The sequence below is a fragment of the Sinohyriopsis cumingii genome, chromosome 4, assembly GCF_028554795.1.
Source record: "Sinohyriopsis cumingii isolate HCF-2022 chromosome 4, ASM2855479v2, whole genome shotgun sequence".
In the NCBI taxonomy this organism is placed as follows: domain Eukaryota; kingdom Metazoa; phylum Mollusca; class Bivalvia; order Unionida; family Unionidae; genus Sinohyriopsis; species Sinohyriopsis cumingii.
The window spans coordinates 84,773,306-84,795,874 of NC_142964.1; the positions used below are offsets into that span (position 1 = coordinate 84,773,306).

The window sequence follows — 22,569 nt, forward strand, 5'->3', positions numbered from 1 at the left end:
AGGATGAACACTGACCAGAGTGCATACATATACCTGACTCCTGCATACCTCCTGAAGGATGAATATCGACCAGAGTTCATACCCTGACAGTGTAACACATTATCTAGCCTAGTGATTTTCACGCTTTGTGATAGATTTTTTAAAATGTTTACATGGGAAACTTGGATAATGTAGCATTGGAGAAAATTTTTGAACTTTCTTAGAGAATGCAATTTTTGTAACCAGTGTTTTGACCCACTATTTTAGGGATTTTATATTTTTTTAACTTATCCTGTATCTAGCAGTACATCATGTTTGTTTGTATGTTTGTTTTGGAAGGCTTTATCATAATTTTTTCAATAATGATTTATATTTGCATTTCTTGAACTTGAACTTTAAATTGGCACTATATACCAGGTACTGTAGTTAGTATTGTGCAATTATACTCTAATACTTGTACACAAATTTAATTTGTACTAACATTGTTTGGTTTAATTTTTCCTATATAATATTAGAATTATTTTGACTTGTGAAAATATTATATAATGATAATATACAGTAAAACCTGTCTTGAAAGATCACCTGTATGGCGAGTTCAGGTTTTCAGTGAACTGATTTTTTAAAATAATATAGCGTTGTCACCAGTCATGAGAGACCACCTGTCTTGAGAGACCAATAGTTTTGGGCAGATGTGGTAGTCTTTCATGACAGATTCTACTCTATTAGCTAAAAATTGCATTTTTTCAAAGAGTTCATAGTTACACAGTTTACAAATCCTTTCAGATGCTCAATGCATGCAAAAGTTTATTTACATCCTTATTTTGACTGGGTATTTTCTTTTCTTTTGTAGGTGATGGGTACCAACCGAAAGGTGTTTGATGGTTTAACAGCTTGGTTTTCTGCCAGTGTAAGCAAATCAAAGAAGAAAATATGGAGTAAGTTAATTTGCATTCAGTTTAATGAAAGATTTTTTCCCCACGTTATTTTATCATTTATCATTTATCTGTATAAAATGTAGTTTTTGCATGCTCTTTTGAAATTGGATTTTGTCTTAGACTTGATTTTAAAACATTGGAAAGGTGGTCTTAGACTTGACTTTAAAACATCAGAAAGGTGGTCTTAGACTTGACTTTAAAACATCTGAAATGTAAGTACCTTGAATAAATACAGGTATTTTGCATTAACAGTTTTATGTAGCTCTAATAGCCGAGTGACTGCATTTTGGTTATGTTATACTGTGCTCAAATAATTTTTTTTGGAGACATGCCCAAGGGTGGTGACTTTTTAACAAAAAATCACAAGCCATGATTCATATTTCACAAGCTTTGACTCCACATGACTCAAAAATTTTCCTGTTTATGTTTACTATTATTTACCACAACATTGCAATTGCTGTGCTTCAAATACAAAAGCAAAATAAATATTGACTGGTGTGTTTATTCAGATCTCTTCATATTTCGTGTACAGCAGTGTATTCCTTGAGGTCCTGAAGTGTGCCATTGTTTAAATTGCTCTATAAATGTTCTTACTCATTGGACCAGGAATGCTTATATTCATCAGCATCTGAGACATGGCTTGCTTTGTACGGTTTCTGTAATACACTGTTGATCTTACATGCCACTTAATATATTCATCAGCATCTGAGACATGGCTTGCTTTATACGGTTTCTGTAATACACTGTTGATCTTACATGCCACTTAATATATTTAACCAGTGTTACATTACACTAATGTAAGTGTGAGCAAGGGACAGATCAGTAATTACTCATTAAACTTTAACTTGAAACATTAAACAGGACCATACGGTATTAAAATACTTACTCAAGTCTTTGTTGGTTATTTATTCATGCTTGTTGCATACAAATTTTGATTGTTTTAAGTAATGAGTGTTGTTTTGATCTGTGAGGGCTGTTCCATTAAAACATACATGGGACCCAGGGACGGCATTTTTAAAGTGGGTTACTCACCAGTAGATGCAATTATTGAATTTTCTTGTCATTTTAATATGAACTCTAAAGCTGAACTACCCTGGTATATATTTTGTAAAAACTGCCTTCCCTGGGTAACATGTACGTTTAACTGGAACAGCCCTGAACACTGTCATAATTTTATTTTCCAATTTATGTTATTCCTGTCATTTCTGTTGAACATTAGAAACAAAATGCAACAAGTACAAGAAATTTGAAGGTGATGAAGACAGGAGACATACTTGCACTCAGCCTGCAGTGTGTGCATTTTGGTCCGAAGGCATCTGGCCCACCATGATGAGGAGGAACATTAAGAGCAAGGAGAGAGTCTCTAACAGAGTATGATGTTTTAGCTCTCACCTGAAGATCTCATCAGTCACTAGTATAGTGTTGATTAATGTTACAATGGTTCCCATCTGCCCCTACAAAATTATCTGTATGATCTGTGATGATTACATTCAGTGATTTGGTAAATCATAGGATTGTCGAGTTGCTGTTTGTATATTTTTCTCTGATGCTGATACAGTTGCAGATGCATCACCTGGCAAAGACAGTTTCTGGCCTCGTGACAAGTCCATCCATACATCATAGGATGTAGGTCAGGGCACATGGGTATTTGTTGTATCATGATGGTCCATTTCACCATTCTTTCATGCCAGATATCACTGCTCTATCTGCCAACCAGCCAGTCCAGCCCTCTGGCCAGCTGTATCTTTTATCTAGTGACTAGAGATCTGTCCCTGTAGTTAATCATGCAGCATAGTGCCAGATAGTTCAATGGTATGTGGAACCATGAGGGGGTCAGTTTGACAATTTCCCTGTTTCACTGCACATTTTGTATGGGCAATTCCAGAAACAGTAGTCCAGTCTACTGCCTACTGAACAAATACATTAGATCAACGAAATTCAGAAAGGAAAGACATTATTGATGCATATTTTCATTTCCCTATTCACCTGACTTCAAGCAAGTTCATTCAGTTTGCCAGCTGAGTATAAGATATCCCAATTTCATGCGGTTAATGCCCAGATATCAAAGCCCTTGGACATTCACAAAAATCATCAACTGTGTTAACAGCAGCTGTGGCATATCTGGCCAATATCCTTCTTAAACACATGATGAGTTCAATTTTAGGGGAAGGGAAGGAATGATCTTGAGGACTGGTCTGCCAGGATAATGTGTTTGCGGCATGATGCTCTTGTGCTAGACATCATTAGAAACTGCCACACTGCAGACATCATAGCGATATGACTGGAAAATTGTTAAAGCTACATCCATGTTTAGGTGATCTGGGTTTTTTATTGACCTGGAAAAGTCACATGAGACCAGTCTCAATCCAAGGGATCGTTATGAGCTTCACCAATTTTGTAAATTGCAATTTTTTCCTTATTGGCGACAAAATATACCATCTTGCAATCTTTTTGGCGACAACATTTTTGGCTGTTAAAAATTGTATTTACAGTCTTGGGTTTAGAGTAGAGAAATTTAATAGGCACCATGACAGGAAGCCGCAAACATGGATATAAAATTGCACTGGAATCTATTGCTACATAAACAAACCCTTTGTTCATATTGACAAACCACCCTAACATGGTCTTGTTAGTACTCTGTGCTGTAATATAACCCAAATAGTCATGCTACTTGACTAGGTACAATATACCACCTCTGAAGGCGGGAACTGAATGACTACAATTTACCAGACAGTGGCATTTTTTTCCTTTTTGTAAAATGTACCAGAAAAAAATAGTTTTGCTGAAACTTCAAAAAGAAAATTGATTACCTTTGAAGCATCGATCATTCTGTGTATATACTATGCAAATGACAACAGAATTCTGTCTCCATCAATGTTTTACAATTATTTGATGTTGGCACAGCAATAACAAACAGGCATTTGTTTGGTCCTTCAAATTAAGCCAAAGACCTTTGATCAAAGACAGTCGGCAACAAACTTAAATAAAAGCATTGTTTCATTTTTTTCATAGTGATTGGAACATATTTGTTATGCTCTGAACGTTTCCTGTTTGCAACGAAAAAGTTCATACTTGAGATCACTACCAAATTAAAGTTCCAATATTTTGAAACAATAGATATCTGGCCATCGAGTTCAGTGAAGGTGGGACATCTTGCAAGAATAAGAAACTTTTTAATTTGTTAACATGTAATTTCCTTATGAATAGCCTCATCCCCTTGGAAGCCTCTGCTGACCAAAATCTAGGCAAATTTAAGTACATGTAGCATATAAAAAACTATACAGCCACGTGCTACTAGGATAATAAATATCAGAATAAATTGTTTCATGAGACATGTTTGTGGACAATGGGAAATAGATCAAATGAGGACTTCTGTTTTTTTTTTATATATTATGTTGTAGTTGTGTTTTCTAATGGGATTTAGATACATGAATTTTCTAACATAAGATCGAATACTCGAATTCATGGATTTTTCATATGCATGTATATTATTTAACACATTGTGGAGTGTACTACACAAATTACCTTGGTCCTGAGGATGTCGAGATAAATGGATAGTACTGTATTTTGAAAATGGCAAACATTTGTTAAAAATTGGTGACAGAATATTGAGGTTGGTGATTTTTTTTTTGTTGCAACAACTTTTTTTTAAGCCAGAGCCATCCCGGCAATCCCATGTCTCCTTCACATACATGCAGCAAGGATTATCAAACTTGTGAAGTTGATTTTCATCTCAGCGTGGATTTCAGTGAGAGAGTTTTTGCATCTCTTTCGTTTGTTTAATTCTTTTTGTTCAACGTCGCCGCCTTTTGATGTGCCTCTTGTAAATGGCCCAGTTGGCCAGAGGCATCCATTTTGCAGCCATGTCAATCAGTGAGCTATGACCATGCCTGATTAGTATTATTTTTGTTTCAGAGGTGTGTAAAAAAACATTTGTTTACATCAGGAATCGGTGTTTCAGCCAGGACATTCCTTGTGGATTCACAAAAAATAGACACCATGTCACAAACAAACAAAATTTTAGTGTGCCAAAAGTGCCACAAATAAAATGGACAGTGTACATTATTTGTCTATGACTTGGTTGCACCAACCAATCATTAAATATCCTATTTTCCCTATGATTTTTTGTAATGTAATTGAACAAATTCCATCTAGTGATCTTTTTCAATTCTACCTATGATGCATGGCCTGCCTGTTTTCCCTATTCTCATATATATCTCCCAATATTTTCTAGACTTAGAAATACAGTGGTATTCTGTCCCAACATTAGGTATACCAGTATATTTTTTCTTAGTCAAGGTTGGAATGGCTTGAATGAAAATATTTTTGAAACATTTCAAATTATGTACATAGGTAAGTTCAGCTTTTATTTTATAAGCATTTGTTATTTTAACAAAATCTGTAGTATCCTCAAATTTTGTGCAACTTTGACGTAGTTCCATTTGCAGTTCTGTGGGCAGCAAAGTTTTACTGAGAGATAGATATGAAGCAGCAGATAACAGATTTCGTTTCCCTGATATCATGCTTAGAACATGACAGCTATCAAAATAACCATGACAGCACAGAACGAGATGAAGTAACTCATGAAAGCCTGTAATGAAAAACCATCTGGTCATGAAACTTCTGATGATGATTCGGATTACAAAACGGGGGAACCAAAAGAATAAATTCATGCATGTGTTCTGAGAAGGCTGGAAAAGTGAGCATAGCTGGCTAGAATATGATTCAGATGAAAATTAAATGAACTAAAACTTATGCAGAAGTTTCAAGAAAATTGTTGAATCTAGGTCAGAACTTTAGGACATCAACTTCATCTTGCCTTACCAAGTGTAGTGATATTCAGCAAGTTCATAGAGATGATGCATTGTGCAGTAATTTTGCCGTTGCAGCAAACAATGCAGTCACTCCAAAGACTGTAGCGGTGATAGATGCCATGTGTTGTATATACTGGTTAGCTAAGCTTTGAGCAACAGAATAAGAATAGAATTTACTTAAAAACTTTCAGCAAATGAGAACAAAAGATTCCGTAAGGATTCCACTAAAGTATCCTATGCTATCACGTCTCGTTCGAATGCATTAACTCCTCTTGGAATGCATCCACTCCGCTGTTGCCTCTTCCTGAGGAAGAAAAAGAATCATTTGGAAATTGTTGGATCTTTTGAAATTCTGTGGAATGGAATAGAAAGCAGCAGATGGGACTATGCAAACAAAATCTTGTTGATGCTGAATAATGTAGAAGAGACTGATCACTTGTACCCTAAGGATAGCCTTTCAGACCTATTGAAAATAATAATGACACTTTACCTAACTTCATAATATTAGCAAGACTTTACAGTCAGCTGATTGGAAATGTGGCTTTGAGAGGCAAAACATCATTCACATACCCTCAAGAAACTGCTTGATAGCTGACACATTTTTAAGACTGATGACCATAAAGCTGGAAGGGCAGAAAATAAAAGAATTTGACTTTTTCTGCACTGTTAGTGTATGTTCGGAGGCATAAAAGAGAAGAATCATAAAGTTAGAGAAGATAGTGTACTCTGTATGTCATGCAAATAACAGGTAAAATAGACCATGTAATTGATTTCACTTTATTATTGTTTATTCACTTTTTCATACAAATAATAAGATAGATTATGTACATGTTATTGACCTTGCTTTATTATGAGGTTGGCCCATTAGGAACATACCATTATCTCAATTTTTATATGAATGGAGCCAATTGGCCCCATGTGTCTCAAACCTCACTGAAACACTGATGAATACCTCTAGAAAAGCTACAGCCAGAAATTCCTGTCTGTACAGCCCATAGCTTATATTGTTTGGTAGCCCACCCATTGCCTTTCTTCACCCAGGAAGTGGCAAGTGGGGTCGATAAGAGTTTCCTCTCACATCAGCCTTCTGGAAATGAAGGCTGTAGGTAATGCTTTTCATCTCTAGAGGAATGAACTCTACAAGAAAGTAGTCCTTATTATGTTGGACAACTCATTGATGGTGTCCTACCACTAACATGGAGGAGGGAATAAAATCACCCAACCTATGCATTCTGACTTGGTAATGTCTGCACTGGAGTTCCCAGCTAAAGATAACCCTTCAGATCAAACACATTCTTGGCAGTCATAATCTAAAGAACAGATCAGAAACTAATGCAGAAATTGATGGGTCAGGAATGTGTAGTGATACTGATAACCCCTCTCATGTGGGACAAGTTCTGTGTTGATGATCTGCTCAGTTTCTAGCAATAGACACTCTTGGGAGAATTGTGGAGGGGACAAATGTGTTCAAACAGCTGTGGTCATGGGTGTTTCTTCCCATCCCAGACAAGTTTCTCCATCATGAAATTGTTTACAGCAGATGTGGAGAGAATCTCTTAAGTTAGACTGCTTCAGAGGGGATGGGGTGCATTTTCAGAGACTGGTACAATGCCAACAGTAAATCTTGTTTGCTTCAATCCCACATTTGGCAGACTTCTTCCTCTAGTTTTTTTAGAAGACAGTATTAGCCTCGATTATACAAACACACATTATCAGACACATTTATTCATATATTTTTCAATCACTCTTGCTGTACCATGGTTCAGTACATAATGCAGTCAGCATTTATGGAACGCAAGTACTGCATTATAATAGGTGGGAGATGTACATACATATTGATAACCTCATATTCACTGTTCAGTTCATATTTGGAATCAAATTTTCCATTTCTCATATAACTCTTGCCCTTGAATTCTTCCCTCAAGTGTTTTCATGGAGGTTATGGGTTGTGTTCTTTGGTAACTTGACAGCTAATTCTTTGTTTACATCATGTTTTTCTTAAGTTACATTTTATTTCTTTTTTCAGGTGATGGAGGTGGTCAGGAGGCTGACTTTGATAGTGCCATGTTTATGTTCAGCCAGGATGCTGAGGCAGATGATACAAAAGAGTAATTTCTATTTCTGCAACAGCAGTGCTTTTTATCTATCTTCAGGAGCCAATGCTAGAGCCCAAGTCAGTGTAAACGGACTCCAATCCCAAAATGAAATATTTTAAAATCATTCAGTCCCATTTGATTTACTTCTGATTGATCGCTTTTTTTAGCAAAATTTTTGCATTCATATCACTTTTAAATCCCATGTGTGTGTGTGAGCTTTTAGATTGCTGACACAGTTTCAGACAAGGTTGCTTGTGCACTTGTTTTAAATTAATACTTCTTATTTAGTGTTGACTGCTCCAGTGGCCTAGTGGTTAGAGCGTCCGCCTCGGATATGAGAGGTTGCGGGTTTGAATCCGAACAGAGTCATACCAAAGACTTTAAATGGTACTAACAGTTGCCTTGCTAGGAGCTCAGCATTAAGAGTTTTGTGTTTGGACTGATCGGCCTGGTGTCAGGTATATGTGACTGGGTGGGGCATCATCCTATATGTCTGTGGCATGATGCTTCATTGCTAGACATCACTATAAACTGCCACACTGCAGTCATCGTAGCAATATGACTGGAAAATTGTTAAGGTGATGTTAAAAATCCAAATCACACACACATTTAGTGTTAAATCTGGAACAGGATATGACAAAATGATATTAAAGACTACTGATTGCATTGATGTTGGCCTAGTTTAGTCTTTAAGATGCAGGCCTGAGACTTTCCCCAGCTAGGAAGAGTTGTGAAATCTTGGATAAATTTTGCTGGAAAAATTGGGGCAGGGGGAGGGGGCAGCTTATTTTGTAGGTGTGCTCCATGAGGTCACTGTGTGCAGCTGGTAGATGACTGAATATATATAAAGAATATGTTGTAGAACCAGTTTGTGTAGCTAGATAAATTTCAAAGATGTTAAAAGTGTATTGAAATGGGAGTGAATGGAGCTGTAAATTGACAGTCAAATTCTTGAACAGTTTATCCACAAGTAGTATTCCTGAAAAGCAAACTATACCTTCCATGAGAAGGATATGAATTAATGCTTCTAATGAAAAAAGGCATTAGGTGGCCACATAGAAATTTCTGAGAAAAGAAATTGAGTCAGTTGAATGTGAAGCTGCAATGACAAAAAATGAATATTCCTATTAAGTGTACATGAGATAAAACACCATTTTTCAGTTCCTCTTCCAAGGATTTTCATTTGAGGAAAGTAAATAACAAAGTATTAACTATTTATTAAAAAAATAGTGAAGAAAACAAAAGGTGCCAGAAGAGCTAATTCAGGTGGTTTCTATTTTCATAAAATAGTTTTTGTTTGGAGAGCAGTACCCCAAGTAGGCTCCAAATAAGGGCAAAGCCCTCTAAGACCACCCCCACCACCTTCCAGTTTTCAGATTTGTTTTATATAATGAACCAGTCTCATGCCTGAGTGTGGAGAAAATTAGAAATGCACAGACCATTGTTGGGTAGCCACTTGACTGATGTAAGAAACAAGTGACTGATATTAATCCTTAGTTAGAATTGTCATGCAGACATAGACCCTGATCTGACATTGAATAATGTTCCAGTGGATCAGGTTTGTGAGAATAGTGTTCCATTTTGGATTGTATATACTCACTTGTAAGTTGGATCCGACTGCATAGAATTGCATCTACCAGTGCATTATATACTGGCAGATTTTGGGTCTGCAGTTGGTTTGGATTAATCAGTAGAACAAAGAAGCATAAATCCTGATCCACTGATGCATTATGCAACTTACAGCAAATATATATCATGGAGGCCCCATGGAATGGATGGGCCAGTTACTTAAAGGTTATGGTCATTTCAGGTAAGATTATACATTTTTGGATTTTCAGAAGTGCATGCATTTCATATAGTTGTGATTGTCCCAAAACAAAACTGGTCATTTAGTGTTGGAATATGCTGTGTGACACTTGTCAGATAATATTACAAAATGGCAGCTACAACCTTTATGTAAAATACAGGTTATGCATTTCTGAATACATTTCCAGTAGGTGCTGCCTTTGATTATTACTTTAAAATAATTGATATTGTATGTTGGACATTTAATTACAGGATTTATGAGTGTCAGGCATATCTTGATGAGCATCTGGCAGTTTTCCATCCCAATTTCATTAATCAGTGTTGGAAAAAAGGTGATGTGAAGGCAGTAGCTGTGGGAAAATACTTTCTACCACCTAAAGAAATCCAGCAATGTAGGTTGACCATCCATGTTACAGTGATATAAATCAGGAACTTTGCACAAGGTTTTTGCAAATTTATTTTATCAACTAGAGACTAGTTACAATAACAAAATATTTTCAAAATCATATCAAGAAGATCAGTAGTAGAAAATGATCTGCAAGTTTTATGTTACATGAATATTAAAACCTTTGGGTATTGTATTTAGTTATTTTTATTGGTAATAGCATTGCATATTCCATCTTGAGGATTAGTGTGGAGATTTTTTAAACATTTATATTTTTCCCATAGTCTTAAATTAGCAAGACCAGATTCTTATTTACTCACTCTTATTTACAAACAGACTTTTGTATTTCTTTCCTGTGGAATGGTTGTTAGTCATTTTATGATATTAATATTGTGTTAGAAATAGTTTCTTAGACCAAATCACTTGTTCTATATTGAATGTATACATTTTCATGTGAACTTGATTTTTGAAACTTAACAGCTTTTCTTTTTATTTAAACTCTCAGTGGTGAAGAAGCAGATGACGTTTGAATGGGAAATAGATGGAAATATGTCAGATAGTTCTGCAGACAATGTTACCAAGGTAATAGCTAGAACATGTATGATCACATGATCATTCACACAAGTTGCTTCTGAATGCTATTTCTCTATGCCTCTATGATACTGTTGCCATGGTATTTCCCTATGCCTTTTTGATACTGTAGCCAGGGTCATTTTGTTGACGGATCAGTATGCCTCCAAACAAAATAAGAGGGGGTCATTGGGTCTGTACATCCTTCACACCACTGAGATATTTTCATGAAACTTGATGTGTTTTTATATCATGAGAAGATATTGTGTTAGCTCAAAGAAAATGGAATCTGTCTGATCAGCATGTTACAAATTGTATCCTCCCCCCCCCATCACACTCTTTTTAATATGCCCATGATTTTAAAAAATTTCTCATTTCTTTTAGATTCAGCTCACTGAAGTCAGATTTGTACTTCTGCAGTTTTTAGGGTTGATCAAATATTTTTTTCAACTGCTTGTCCAGGACAAGTGCTTTCAGAAAATTCACTTGTCCCACCTTCATTTTCACTTGTCCCAAAATATGTATCGCTTCCCTAAGTTTGACAAGATGTATTTATTTTAATTCATATTACAAACAAAATAAACAATATACAACATTTTACTTCTTCAAAGAACTTAATTTTGTTCTTGTCACTATATCACCTCTTCTTGGTCCAATATGGTAGCATCCATACTTCATCAGCAAGACTGGAAAGGAATTTACTGGAATTCAGACTTTCCCTAACTACTTTTCTCAAGACTTCATCAATTGACCTTAAATTCTCTTGCCCTGAGTCTGTTCTTATAATTGTCATAAAGTTTAAGACTGTTCTGCTCCTGGAGTGCACACTGCATTTGCATACCAGAACTTGTTTTCCATGTTGGTCTATGACGTATGCTGTGTTAAAGAGAGCACTCATTATATTTTAGTTTTCATTTTGTTCTGTTTTAGTTTTAAAGTGGCCTTTCCTAGTGGAGTGCTACCAACTGTAACGTCAGGGATTTTCTGCACATGCTGGGTATTTTCATGCATCATCTGTGCTGCACAAGCTTTATGAAGTCCAGGACTGGCATGAGATTTTGTCAATCTTGCTTATGTCTTTGGAGGAATGGTTACCTCTGACTCAATGGCAGCCATATGTTTTATCCTTCCACTTTAATACGAATTTTCATTGTGACCTTCCTTGCAAAAATAATTTAGTAAAGTCAAAGTATCCATATAAAAATGATCACTTCATTGCAGATTGCTCATAACATACAATTTGTTGTTAAAATGCAAACAAAGACCATTGCTTTTATTGCAATTGTTTGTTTAAAAAATAAATTGCACGATGAACTCAATCCTCATTATAATCACATAAAGAAATTAAATACTCATTGCTGTGACTGTCATTTAATCTTGCAGTAGTTTGTGTCCCGTGTAAGAAATGAAAGTAGTGTAGTGCCTGGATATTACATCACCTTTTCCCGCTATGGCTAACGTGATATCAATCAAGTGTCTGTCGGTAGATGCACAATCCTTTTTTTTAAATCAAAACTAGCTATGGGAGACACAAATGCACCAATGCAACTTGTCTCACTTTTCTTGTTGCCAAGCAATGTTGAACCAAGTCAACGCTATGGTGTTTCCCAATGCACACTTTGCTGAAAAACTTAGCTTACTTCGCGCCGAGTTCGCACGGCGCTTTAGTGACTTTGAAGCACAGAAAAGTAATTTCGAGCTGTTTCGTAACCCATTTGCCATAGACGTGGAAACTGCACCTGTAAATTTGCAGATGGAGCTAATAGAGCTGCAGTGTAATGGGACACTAAAGGCAAAGTACGACACTGTGGGACCTGTACAGTTCACTCGTTTCATTCTTGAAGAGATGCCGCAGCTTCGTCTACATGCGGCTTGAACCTTGAGCATGTTTGGTAGCACATATCTGTGTCAGCAGCTGTTTTCTGTGATGAAGATTAACAAAACATCACACAGGAGTCGTCTCACTGATGAACACTTGCAGTCCATCATGAGAATCTCAATGACACAGAACATTACTCCCAACATAAACGAACTTGTAGCCAAGAAAAGATTCCAAACATCCAGCTGTGACAAATTGGCATAAGAGCGAAAATGGGTATGCCAATGATTTTTTATTATTAAAACTTTTTTCTGTTTTAATTTATATTAATGTTTAAAAAAGGTTTAATTTTCCGCTTATTGAATGTTTATCCTGTTCGGCCCGCAACCTTATGTGTGATTTGAGTTTTGGCCCGCTGAGCGATTGAGTTTGACACCCCTGCTCTATGGTGAAATCTAAATGACAGCTTAATGAAGTTATAGCCTGTGAGAAAAATATAAATGTACCCTAGAAAGTGTGCTTGATTAAAAACACATGATGGTAAATAACCTTCTGCACTGAATGAATAATTACCAAATTCAACAAAGTAAAAATGAAAAATGTTTCATCTGCATCTGTGTAATGAATTGGAAAAACTAACAAAAATGAAAATACTGATGACAACGTTACTGATGGAAAATTGATACCAATGCATGCAGGACTGAAGTGAAAGTAAAATTAGAAGAAGAAAAAAACTGAAAAATTTCAGAAATCAGAATAGTCAGAAGTATTGCTAGGACTTTTCCTTTCTATACTGACTGGCCGAAGAGCTGTTGGTTTTCTGTGATCTTCCTGGCCTTCTTCTGAGGCAGATATAAATGCTCAGTTAGTATTTTTAGAGTTATCACCCCTTGTTTGACATTGTATTTACAGTTTGTATCCCAACTATTTGAGACAACAACAAATGTTTGATAGTGTCACAGGATTGTGTATGAAATACCTGTGCATTATATATGAATGAATATTTAGATGGGTTTTGTTGGCATGTACTGCATTACCCGGGAGTGGATTAATTTTAATAATGGTTAATTTATAATCCTTATTTCTCTTCACTCACTGTTGCATGTACAAAGCACTGGCAATGGGGAACTTGTTTTACCTCAAGATTTCTGGCATTGATTTGACCATGATCATAGTACTTGTAGCCCAAACTCTCTCAGTATTATTGCAATATAGGTGAGACTAGTCAGGAAGCTGTCCATTTTCTTGAAGCAATCTTAGACTGTGGAAGTATGTAAAAATGAAAACTATGCAAGAGATGGTCCACTTCCAAGTTCTGCGATTTAAAGTAGAAAATCTTCTTTGATTGGTGCAGTTTGTCAATTCCACTTGTATCTCTCAAAGTGTGGTGGCAGACTTTCTTATCTTCCTGTTCAAAGAGAGAATGTTTGCTCTGAACTGTAACCAGCTATAAGGCAGCACTGTCCAATATGCTCAAGTTCTCCAAGGGTTTGGCTATTGTCTCTGATCCTGATCTCTCCAATCTTGTCAAGTATTTTGAACTGCAGATAACTGTATCACTCTCACTAATGCCTTTGATAGAATCTTGTGTGTTTTATGGGCTTGGTCAAATCCCCTTATGAACTATTGTGTAAAGCTTCTTTTTAGTATCGTACCCCTAAAATTGTCATTTTACTCTCCTTTGCATCTGCAGAGAGTAGTGACCTTCATCCCCTGTTTGTAGGGAACTCATTTACATTTCAGTGATAATAATGAGTTCCTTTGCAAAACCTGGCTTCTAGCAAAGACTCTGCTGCCTTTGGTAGCGCTACTTCCTCTTGAGTTCCCCAGTCTCATTCAAGTCTTTGCACTGGGGATGATCAAGATAAACTTCTGTGCCCAGTTAGGGCTTTACAGTTCTAATTTGCCAATTGTAAAAAGAGAAGAAATTGTAGGAACTGTCTTTTCCTACCTATTATTCCTTCCTACCTACTGATATTTTATCATCCATCATTTACAGTCAGATTGTCCTCGCTATCAGATCTTATCAGTCCCTCACTGAAAAGGACCTTTCTTCATGAGAATTACAGCCCATGAAGTAATGGCTATTGCTGCTTCATGGACATATCTAACTCGTTCATCATTGGATGATGTCATGAGTGCAACTTTTTGGCAGTAACATATTACTTTCTCCTTCTACCTTTGGTCTTAGGCACACCAGAGTGAAGGCCTATTATCCTCGGGCCTAATAATTAAGGCACACAAACTGGCCCAATCAGATGCCAGCTTACAGTAGTGGACACTCCTTTCCTGAGTGTGAGTATATTAATTGTTATACCAGTTTTGTGAATCATAAGCCTCCCTCCAAACTGGCAAAGTCAGTAAGGCAGTAATGACAGTTATATCTTTTCACAAATTGCTAATAATGCATTGTATTATTTTCTAATTTCTTTTTACCATTTGTTAAAGAGACAAATATTATTCCTTAAGTTAGAACCGATCATTCTAGTATTTCAGTTGAATTTCAAAACTTAGATTCTAATGAATGAGGGTTATTAAGAATTTAATACAAGACTTTTGATTGATTATATTTATAGTAGTAAGTGAAAGGAAAAATTGCAGGAGTTTAATTTCAAACAAATAGGCAGCACTTATATATGAAGTGTAAAATATGTGAGTTTTCTATCATTCATTTAAAAAAATTGAGCAAATATAGAAAATGAAATAAAAAGAGTTACTAGAGAAATTATACATGTTGGAGAACTATCTAAATTATGAAATGTTGAGGAAAAGGAGATGGTCAGGTCAGAGTTACAAGATGTAGATTTCCAAACAACAGAAGAGGTTATTGTGAGGTTGAAAATAAGATGGTATAGACAGTGGGAAAAGCTGACTTCGGTTCCTTTTCACCAGATTCACAGGAATTTTTAAATTAAATTGAAACAATACAACAATTTTTAAAGTGACACAATATAGTGCTTTGTGTTTGTATATCGATGACCCAGTGTCACCCAGAAGATTTGGAGAAAATAAAATCATTGGATGAATTTGTGAAGGCCAGAAGAGAAGATGATTTTGCAGACAATATGATTATCGATGAAATTTCCATGTACTTTGATCTCATTCCTGGACTGACTGTTGATAAGATGGGGGTTAAAAGTGAGTATTAGCACAACTGATGCAGATTTTTTTAAAAATCTGACTTCAGTCCTGTGTTGCCTACAACGATAATTTTTCACGGCAGAAGATAGCTAAACAAAATATTCATCCACTGAAAGAATGGATTGTATGTGTGCAGCAGAAGGTTTAGGTTGATGGGATGTTGCTGCAGTGAATTAAAGAGTTTTATCTCAAGTACACAGTTTATATTTTTAAAATAAAATTTGAGTTGGAATGCATTTTCCAACATGTAGTTTTCAAATGATTTAAAAGGTGTCCCACATCTTATGACTCAAACAAAGCGATGCATCCCAGAACATACAGTGCACACAAAAATTACTTTAAAAATTCATTTATGGTGTCCCAACATATATGGTAATTACAGTACAACCAGCCTACCCATTCCCATGCATGTACACACACCACCACCATTTCTGGTGGAGGTATATATAGGATTCATTATATCCATCCATCCTTCTGTCCATCACACAATTCCCGCATGAAATTTTGGAAATATAATAGTCATCACATGAGGATGTGCTTCTTGACTAATCCCTGTTTCTGCAGTATTATTTGAGTCATAGCCAATTTTGTCATCCTTGCTGAATGCAGTGTGTAACGGAATTTTATGGATCGAACTTAGTTTTCATCTCACTAGGCCATAACATAGAGTCATTGTGTGACCTTCTGTCAGTCATGCAGCATGCATCTTTCATTAGTCTGGCTAGGCAGCATCCATCACCAGTTGCTACTTTCAACTTCTCGTAAACCTCCAGACTAATTTCCACAAACTTGGTAGAGAGCATCCTGTTAGTAAAGTCTTTCAAATGATGCAGATCTGCTTTCCAGTTTAAATGTTCATTACTGGAGCTAGGAACAATTTTCAATTGCGTCTCCAAACACACTGAACAGACTTTGATCAGATTTGACAGAAAGTATTCACGCTTGAAGACCTTACAAGATTTTGCAAGTGATGTCAATCCACCGTCATATATGACCACCATTACCTAAAATAGAAACTCTTGTCTGTTGTCCGTCAAAACTTGCAATTTTCAGCTTCTGTAAAACCTCCCGAACAATTTCATCTAAGCTTGGCACAGAGCATCTTGGTTCAAGAACCCTTACTTTTTGCAAATGATGCCACTGTGTTGTTAAACTATCTCATCATTACTAATAACAGAAAAGTTTTCAATGGCTACTTCTTAACAACTGCCAAGCAAAATTTGAGCAAATTTGACAGGAAACATCCTGACATGAACACCATTCAGGTTCATACAATTAATACTAGTCCACCAGCAAATATTGCTGCTATTACTAAAGGTAGAAAACCTTTTAAATGATTTTCCCCAAGCTATTGAACAGATTGCTGGGGGGGGGGGGCGTCTGGCACTTTAAACATGTTAAATACTATATCATTCCAATGGGAGCTAAGTGCCTTTTCCAAGGACCTACAAACTAGGCAGCCAGACATGGCTTGCCCAGGCAGGTATCAAACCTGCAACCTTTGGATTACAAGTCTAGTCCTCTACTATCTGAGTTACTGTAGCTACCTTGCTGAATAGAATTTATTTTGTCATGAAACCCATTGAGATTTTCGAAGATCACTTAATAACATTTGACAAAACATTGGCATGAAGATCCCTCACATTCGTACAAACAATGCTGATCGACCATCAGGCCACCATTCTTAAGTTTCATCAAGACCACTGTATGGAATTTGAGTAGACTCGACAGAATTGACTCATGCTGGCATGAAGAACTTTCAAACCTAGGCAAAATGATGCTGGTCAGGTATGGCTGCCCTTACTAAAATTAGAAAAACTTGAAATGACTTCTAAATAAACGTTCTTTGGTTAGAAAAAAATAGTTGTTTAAATGACAGCTTCTCAATTTTCTCTGAATAGAATTTGACATGATTAGTCTTTTGGCTTCATTTGATTTAAAAAATACTTTTATGGAGATGCAAATTTTGATTATTTATTGCACTTGGAGATGCCAAAGGCAGTAGACATGAAAGAGACTCCCTCATGTTTTCATCTCCTACATACAGGTCTGTGGTCTTATCTATATGGTCGAGAACAGAAGATAAGAGATACCAACATTAATAGACAATGTCACAGCTGGTTGCTCCAAAATTTTCTTCTCACTCCAGTTTCAGTACATGTATCCACAAGTCAGTATGTGTCACTTACCAAGGTGATTGATACCAGCACAAAAGTTCAGCTCTGACCTGAAACCGAGCAATAAAAAAAATCATGTTTGGATTCCCTCCATTATGTAGAGTCTTCAAACAATAAAATAATGCCAATATTTTAATGATTCTAACTTCAGTCAAGGTGAAATTATACAAGATAAATTAACTACGAGTTTGGTTCATGTGTTAGATGGTGTTGTGACTATGTGGACTGGCTACCTGTGTTGCAGTATGTTTTTATATTATGTATTTTTTCAGACTGAAAAAAGAGATTTTGTTACACAGACACAAGTCACTGCTTTAGGGAACAGTACAACGGCTAACAAAGAAAAACCATCTGCTTCCTCACGTGGAAGAGAAGTTAACGGTATGAGCAGGATCAGTATTTTGATTTGTTTTAATTGGTTACAAATAACTAATCATCTAGAACTTGATTTTAGAAGAACAATTGCAGCTGACAGAAGCTTTATTATACAGATTTTGTTGCTAGCATGTGCCATTGATTTATTGAAAAATCTATTGCAGGTTTGATTTGTTTAATTCGTCATTTTACTTTCATTCAGATCAGAAACTTTGTTATGCTGACATTTTTTAAAGTGATTGCTCAGTTTCTATATGTTTATAGCCTGTGTAAAATGCAGAATTTAAAACAAATTTTACGACAATGGATCTTAACATTCTCTGTAGTGGGTTTGTATGTTGATTTGTACTACTCTCTATGTTTGTCCATCTTTCAGTCCATTCCTCCTAGGCTAGCTTGTTAGCACTATTATGAAAAAAGAACATAGACAAATTAAATTTGATAGCATGTTTATAATCTTGTGTAGGTGCCTTGATAAGATTTTGATGCCAGACAAGCATTTTTTACAGCATTGGTTTTATATACTTTAAACTTTTTTTGTTGAAAACTTTATCAGCAAGATTATTAAAAATAATTAACATAGAAAACATAAGTTTTATAAGAGTATTCCTATGTGTCTATAGATCATCCAGTTAAATTTGTATGCCATTTAGACAATATTTTGTTTGGGGTTTTTTTTCTTCTCACAATTTAGGGGACTTTTTTAATGTTAACATTATTAGCACAGACATTCAGTGAACACCTGATCTAGGCAAATGAAATTTGCTGTATATCTTTATATGCATGTGTAAATCTGATTGCTTATTTTGCCACTCAGTAATTTTTGACAGTGTAAAGTATGTTTGGCTGTTTTTTCTGCCAAAGTTTACACCTGGTTTCCATGGGGACATACTTTATTTGTATTAGATGGCATAAATGTTTTACAAATACAACCATAGATTTGAGCTCAAAGATCAGAAAAGCTTTTGTGATGGCAGCATCTGCCCATCAAGATTGCTATTGTAACTCCTAAATCTACATTGATGGTCACTATGAAATTTTACGTACAAAGTCATCCCAGGTTTAGGTGGACCTAAATGAAAAAATGCCACTTAGATGTACAATATGGCCACAATGGTGATAATCATTTTATTGCTGCTGCTCATATTTTCCCGTTATTTTGACTGCAGATCCAGGTTATTAGTAAAAAAATAAATGTGCATTTTTCATACAGTGTACTGTAATTATGGCATGTAATATATTAGCTATGATTTTATTGCCTCAATGAAATAGGGATACTAATATTATTACTATATAGTTCAGATTACAATTTTTCACCACTTCTGTTAGCAAAAAGTAAGCTTATTCAACTCTCAGGGTACTCCTAAAACTACTTTGATGGTCACTATGAAACTTTACATACAAAGTCATCCCAGGTTTAGGTGGACCTAAATGAAAAAATGCCATTTAGATGTACAATATGGCCATAATAGTGAGAATATTCTTATTGCTACTGCTCCAGAATGGATAGTCTTAGCAATATGACTTTACTGTAAGACTTTTTATGATGTCTAGTTGAGCTTGAATGAAAATGATGCTTATCTGACATCAAACATGGCCATACTGACCATGATTGTCACAATCATGTCATCACTAAATTTCCCAAAATAGGTGCTTGTATCAGCATAGGATTTTCACAAATAGACTTCTTATGGTAGCAGGTTGGTTCGAAGAGAAAACGATGACCCTCCAACATCCAGCATTGGCTGCAATGACAGTCGATTTGGAAATCTTGTTATTACTACTGCTGCAAAATGGATGGTTGTTGTGACATTGGTTTTTCACCAAAAGTCTTATTGTGACATGCAGTTGCCCTTCATGAAAATAGTACCAAAAGTTATGCCAATTATATTGATACTCAAGTTAGATAGTGGATCAGTCAGTACTTTTATAGAAAATGACACCAGATTTTAAGCAAAATGGGCTTTTTGACTTATGGATGAAAATTCTTAGAGTGGATGGGTCTTTTTAAACTTTAAAACATGTCTGGTCAGAAAATGGACAAGTCAACACTGCTTTACAAATTTGTAAAGAAGAATATGCGAGTTATGTGATACAGGACTCAGATTGGGCACTTTTTATGCTCATTGCTGAATTTTTTTAACTTAATGATCATTTGGCAAAAGTTAGACATTTAAACTAGTTAAAGTGATTGCTGAATGTAAATAATTCTTCAGTATATTTTATGTTTGTATTCTGGTTTTAATCCACATGGATTTTGCACATATTTTTGAAGTATTTTTTACATGCATGCAAATCTTGGGACATGAAAATTAATTACTATTATTTCCTGTCCCAAGTATTAGCATCATTACATTAATATAATTTTCTGACTAAAACTTTACTATGTTTTGATACATGTTGCAATTAAGTTTATCTTTTAAGTAAATTCACTGCTGTCTTTTGCATTTTATACATTTACTATAATGGATTTTGCACATATTTTTGAAGTATTTTTTACGTGCATGCAAATCTTGGGACATGAAAATTTATTACTATTATTTCCTGTCCCAAGTATTAGCATCATTACATTAATATAATTTTCTGACTAAAACTTTACTACGTTTTGATACATGTTGCAATTAAGTTTATGTTTTAAGTAAATTCACTGCTGTCTTTGCATTTTATACATTTACTATATCATTACAACTCCCTTGTAATAAAACAAGATACAAAGATATAATCATTGAAAGGGACAAATGCACAATGTGAATGTATTTCTGAGACCATAAACAAAATGACAAATGGGATGAACTGAAAACATAAAAGGAACATGACAAATTGAAACCAGTGCAAACAGAACACAAATAAAATGCATATTTGGTAACATAACCCATTTCAGGCTTGGTCCCAAATGAAAATGATATCGCTTGGACATCGAGCAAAGCTGCCACTTCTCATGAAACTATTGTCTTATCAACATTGTAAGACTTATGATGAATCATAATCTGTCTGAAATGTAAAGACAACCATATAACCTCTCAGCATGGGGAACGTTAGTCTTGCACTCATAACAGTAATTGTACAATATTCTAAGGAAGGACAAACTAATAGTAACAGTACATTGTGTGAGGACTTCTAAGAAAATTTTTAAACCATGATTGCTTCTCGATTTCAGCAGTTTGGAGAATAGAAGACTTGCCAAAGATAACTGGACCTCTGGAAGATTTTATTCCTGGAGAAGGAGGTTATGAAATATTTCATAAAAAGAGAAAAAAGACAAACTGATAAATATAAATATTAAATGCTGTACAAAGTGTAAATAAATATATTATCTCTAAATAAGATAGTGTCCTAATTCATTGAATAAGTTTTCTTTTAACCATTTGTGTAAGTTGTGTTTTGCTGAATCATTATTATCAGTGAGTAAGGACTCGCATAGAATCAGTTTCCATTTTAAGTGTTCAGTATTGTTAGTGATCATTGATTCACAATACAGAATAAATTTCCATTTTCATTATTTGTTTGTTTCCAATTTCATCTCTTCAAAGTTCTCAAAAATTCACTTGAAATTGAGACCTACAATTTGCTTCCTAACCTAATTAAGTCCATTCTTTTACCTTATGTTGGAGCTCTGTCTGTCTGTCCATTAACATTTCCTTTCTCACAAAATAACCAAGTTCTATGGCACCTGTCTTTACAGAATTTTGCAGGTAAGTTCTTTTTTTAGGAAAGAAAGAAGACTGTCATTTTTTAGGTCAGAAGGTCAAATTGCAGACAAAAACAAGAATTCCTGTACAGCAACATTTGTCTACACACTTCAGTCCTTGACAAAACTTGGTGTATGGTTTGCACCTGGAGTAAGAAAAATATTTTGATTTTGGGTTCGAAGGTTGAAGGTTAAAGTCACTGACTAAAAGAATGAAATGGTTTTTGCCCCAAAATATTTCAGTTTTCATCTGTGTACCTTCACTTAAGTTTGTGGATGACTTTGTGTGTCGGGTAAGAAAGAAGCCAGTTTGGGATGAAAAGTTCAAACATCACAGTCGCCGACTGAAAGAAGACAAATTGTTTTTGCTTAATAGTTTTAGGTTTAGACCATGTACATTGACAACAGTTTGTGGAGCACTTGCACATAAGGCATGGAAGAGGTCTGACATCCGGAAGTCTGAGCTCAGGTCAGTTTTGGCTCAGATAGAAAAATTGGCTATACAGACTAACTTTTGTTCTGAAGTAAAGTTACTTGATCAAACTTTGTCAGCCATGATCTACTAGTGCCTACAAAGAGGACTGTTAACACACTGCTGGCATATAATGTGCCATTTACGGTAATCTTGTTATTAGATGAAGAGGGTTTTGGAGAGAAAAAAAGAGAAATAAGAGTTTTAATTTTTTTACTTTTTCTTTTAAATCGCTGTACAGAGTTAAAGACATGATTGGAGTATTAGAGAAATTTGGTTGGAGTTATAAAAAAGATGAAATAGTTGGTATTT

The 22,569-nt window shown here is 35.4% G+C and overlaps 1 protein-coding gene across 5 annotated transcripts in view; it reads left to right on the forward strand.

Moving 5' to 3' along the window:
* Positions 1-21,596, forward strand: part of LOC149801578 (telomere repeats-binding bouquet formation protein 2-like) — a 50,948-nt gene extending 29,352 nt beyond the window's left edge. For 3 of the 5 annotated variants that reach the window (XM_089955812.1, XM_089955811.1, XM_089955808.1), the window contains exons 2-7: positions 830-914; positions 7,755-7,836; positions 9,883-10,022; positions 10,521-10,597; positions 17,995-18,103; positions 21,255-21,596. In XM_089955812.1, coding sequence (XP_089811938.1) covers positions 833-914; positions 7,755-7,836; positions 9,883-10,022; positions 10,521-10,597; positions 17,995-18,103; positions 21,255-21,364 — 600 coding nt within the window. In that variant the 5' untranslated portion in view covers positions 830-832 and the 3' untranslated portion in view covers positions 21,365-21,596. Of the gene's footprint in view, positions 1-829; positions 915-7,754; positions 7,837-9,882; positions 10,023-10,520; positions 10,598-14,595; positions 14,707-17,994; positions 18,104-21,254 lie in introns of those variants that run through there. The other 2 variants (XM_089955809.1, XM_089955810.1) reach the window with 2 other exon arrangements.
* Positions 21,597-22,569: the final 973 nt, after the last annotated feature.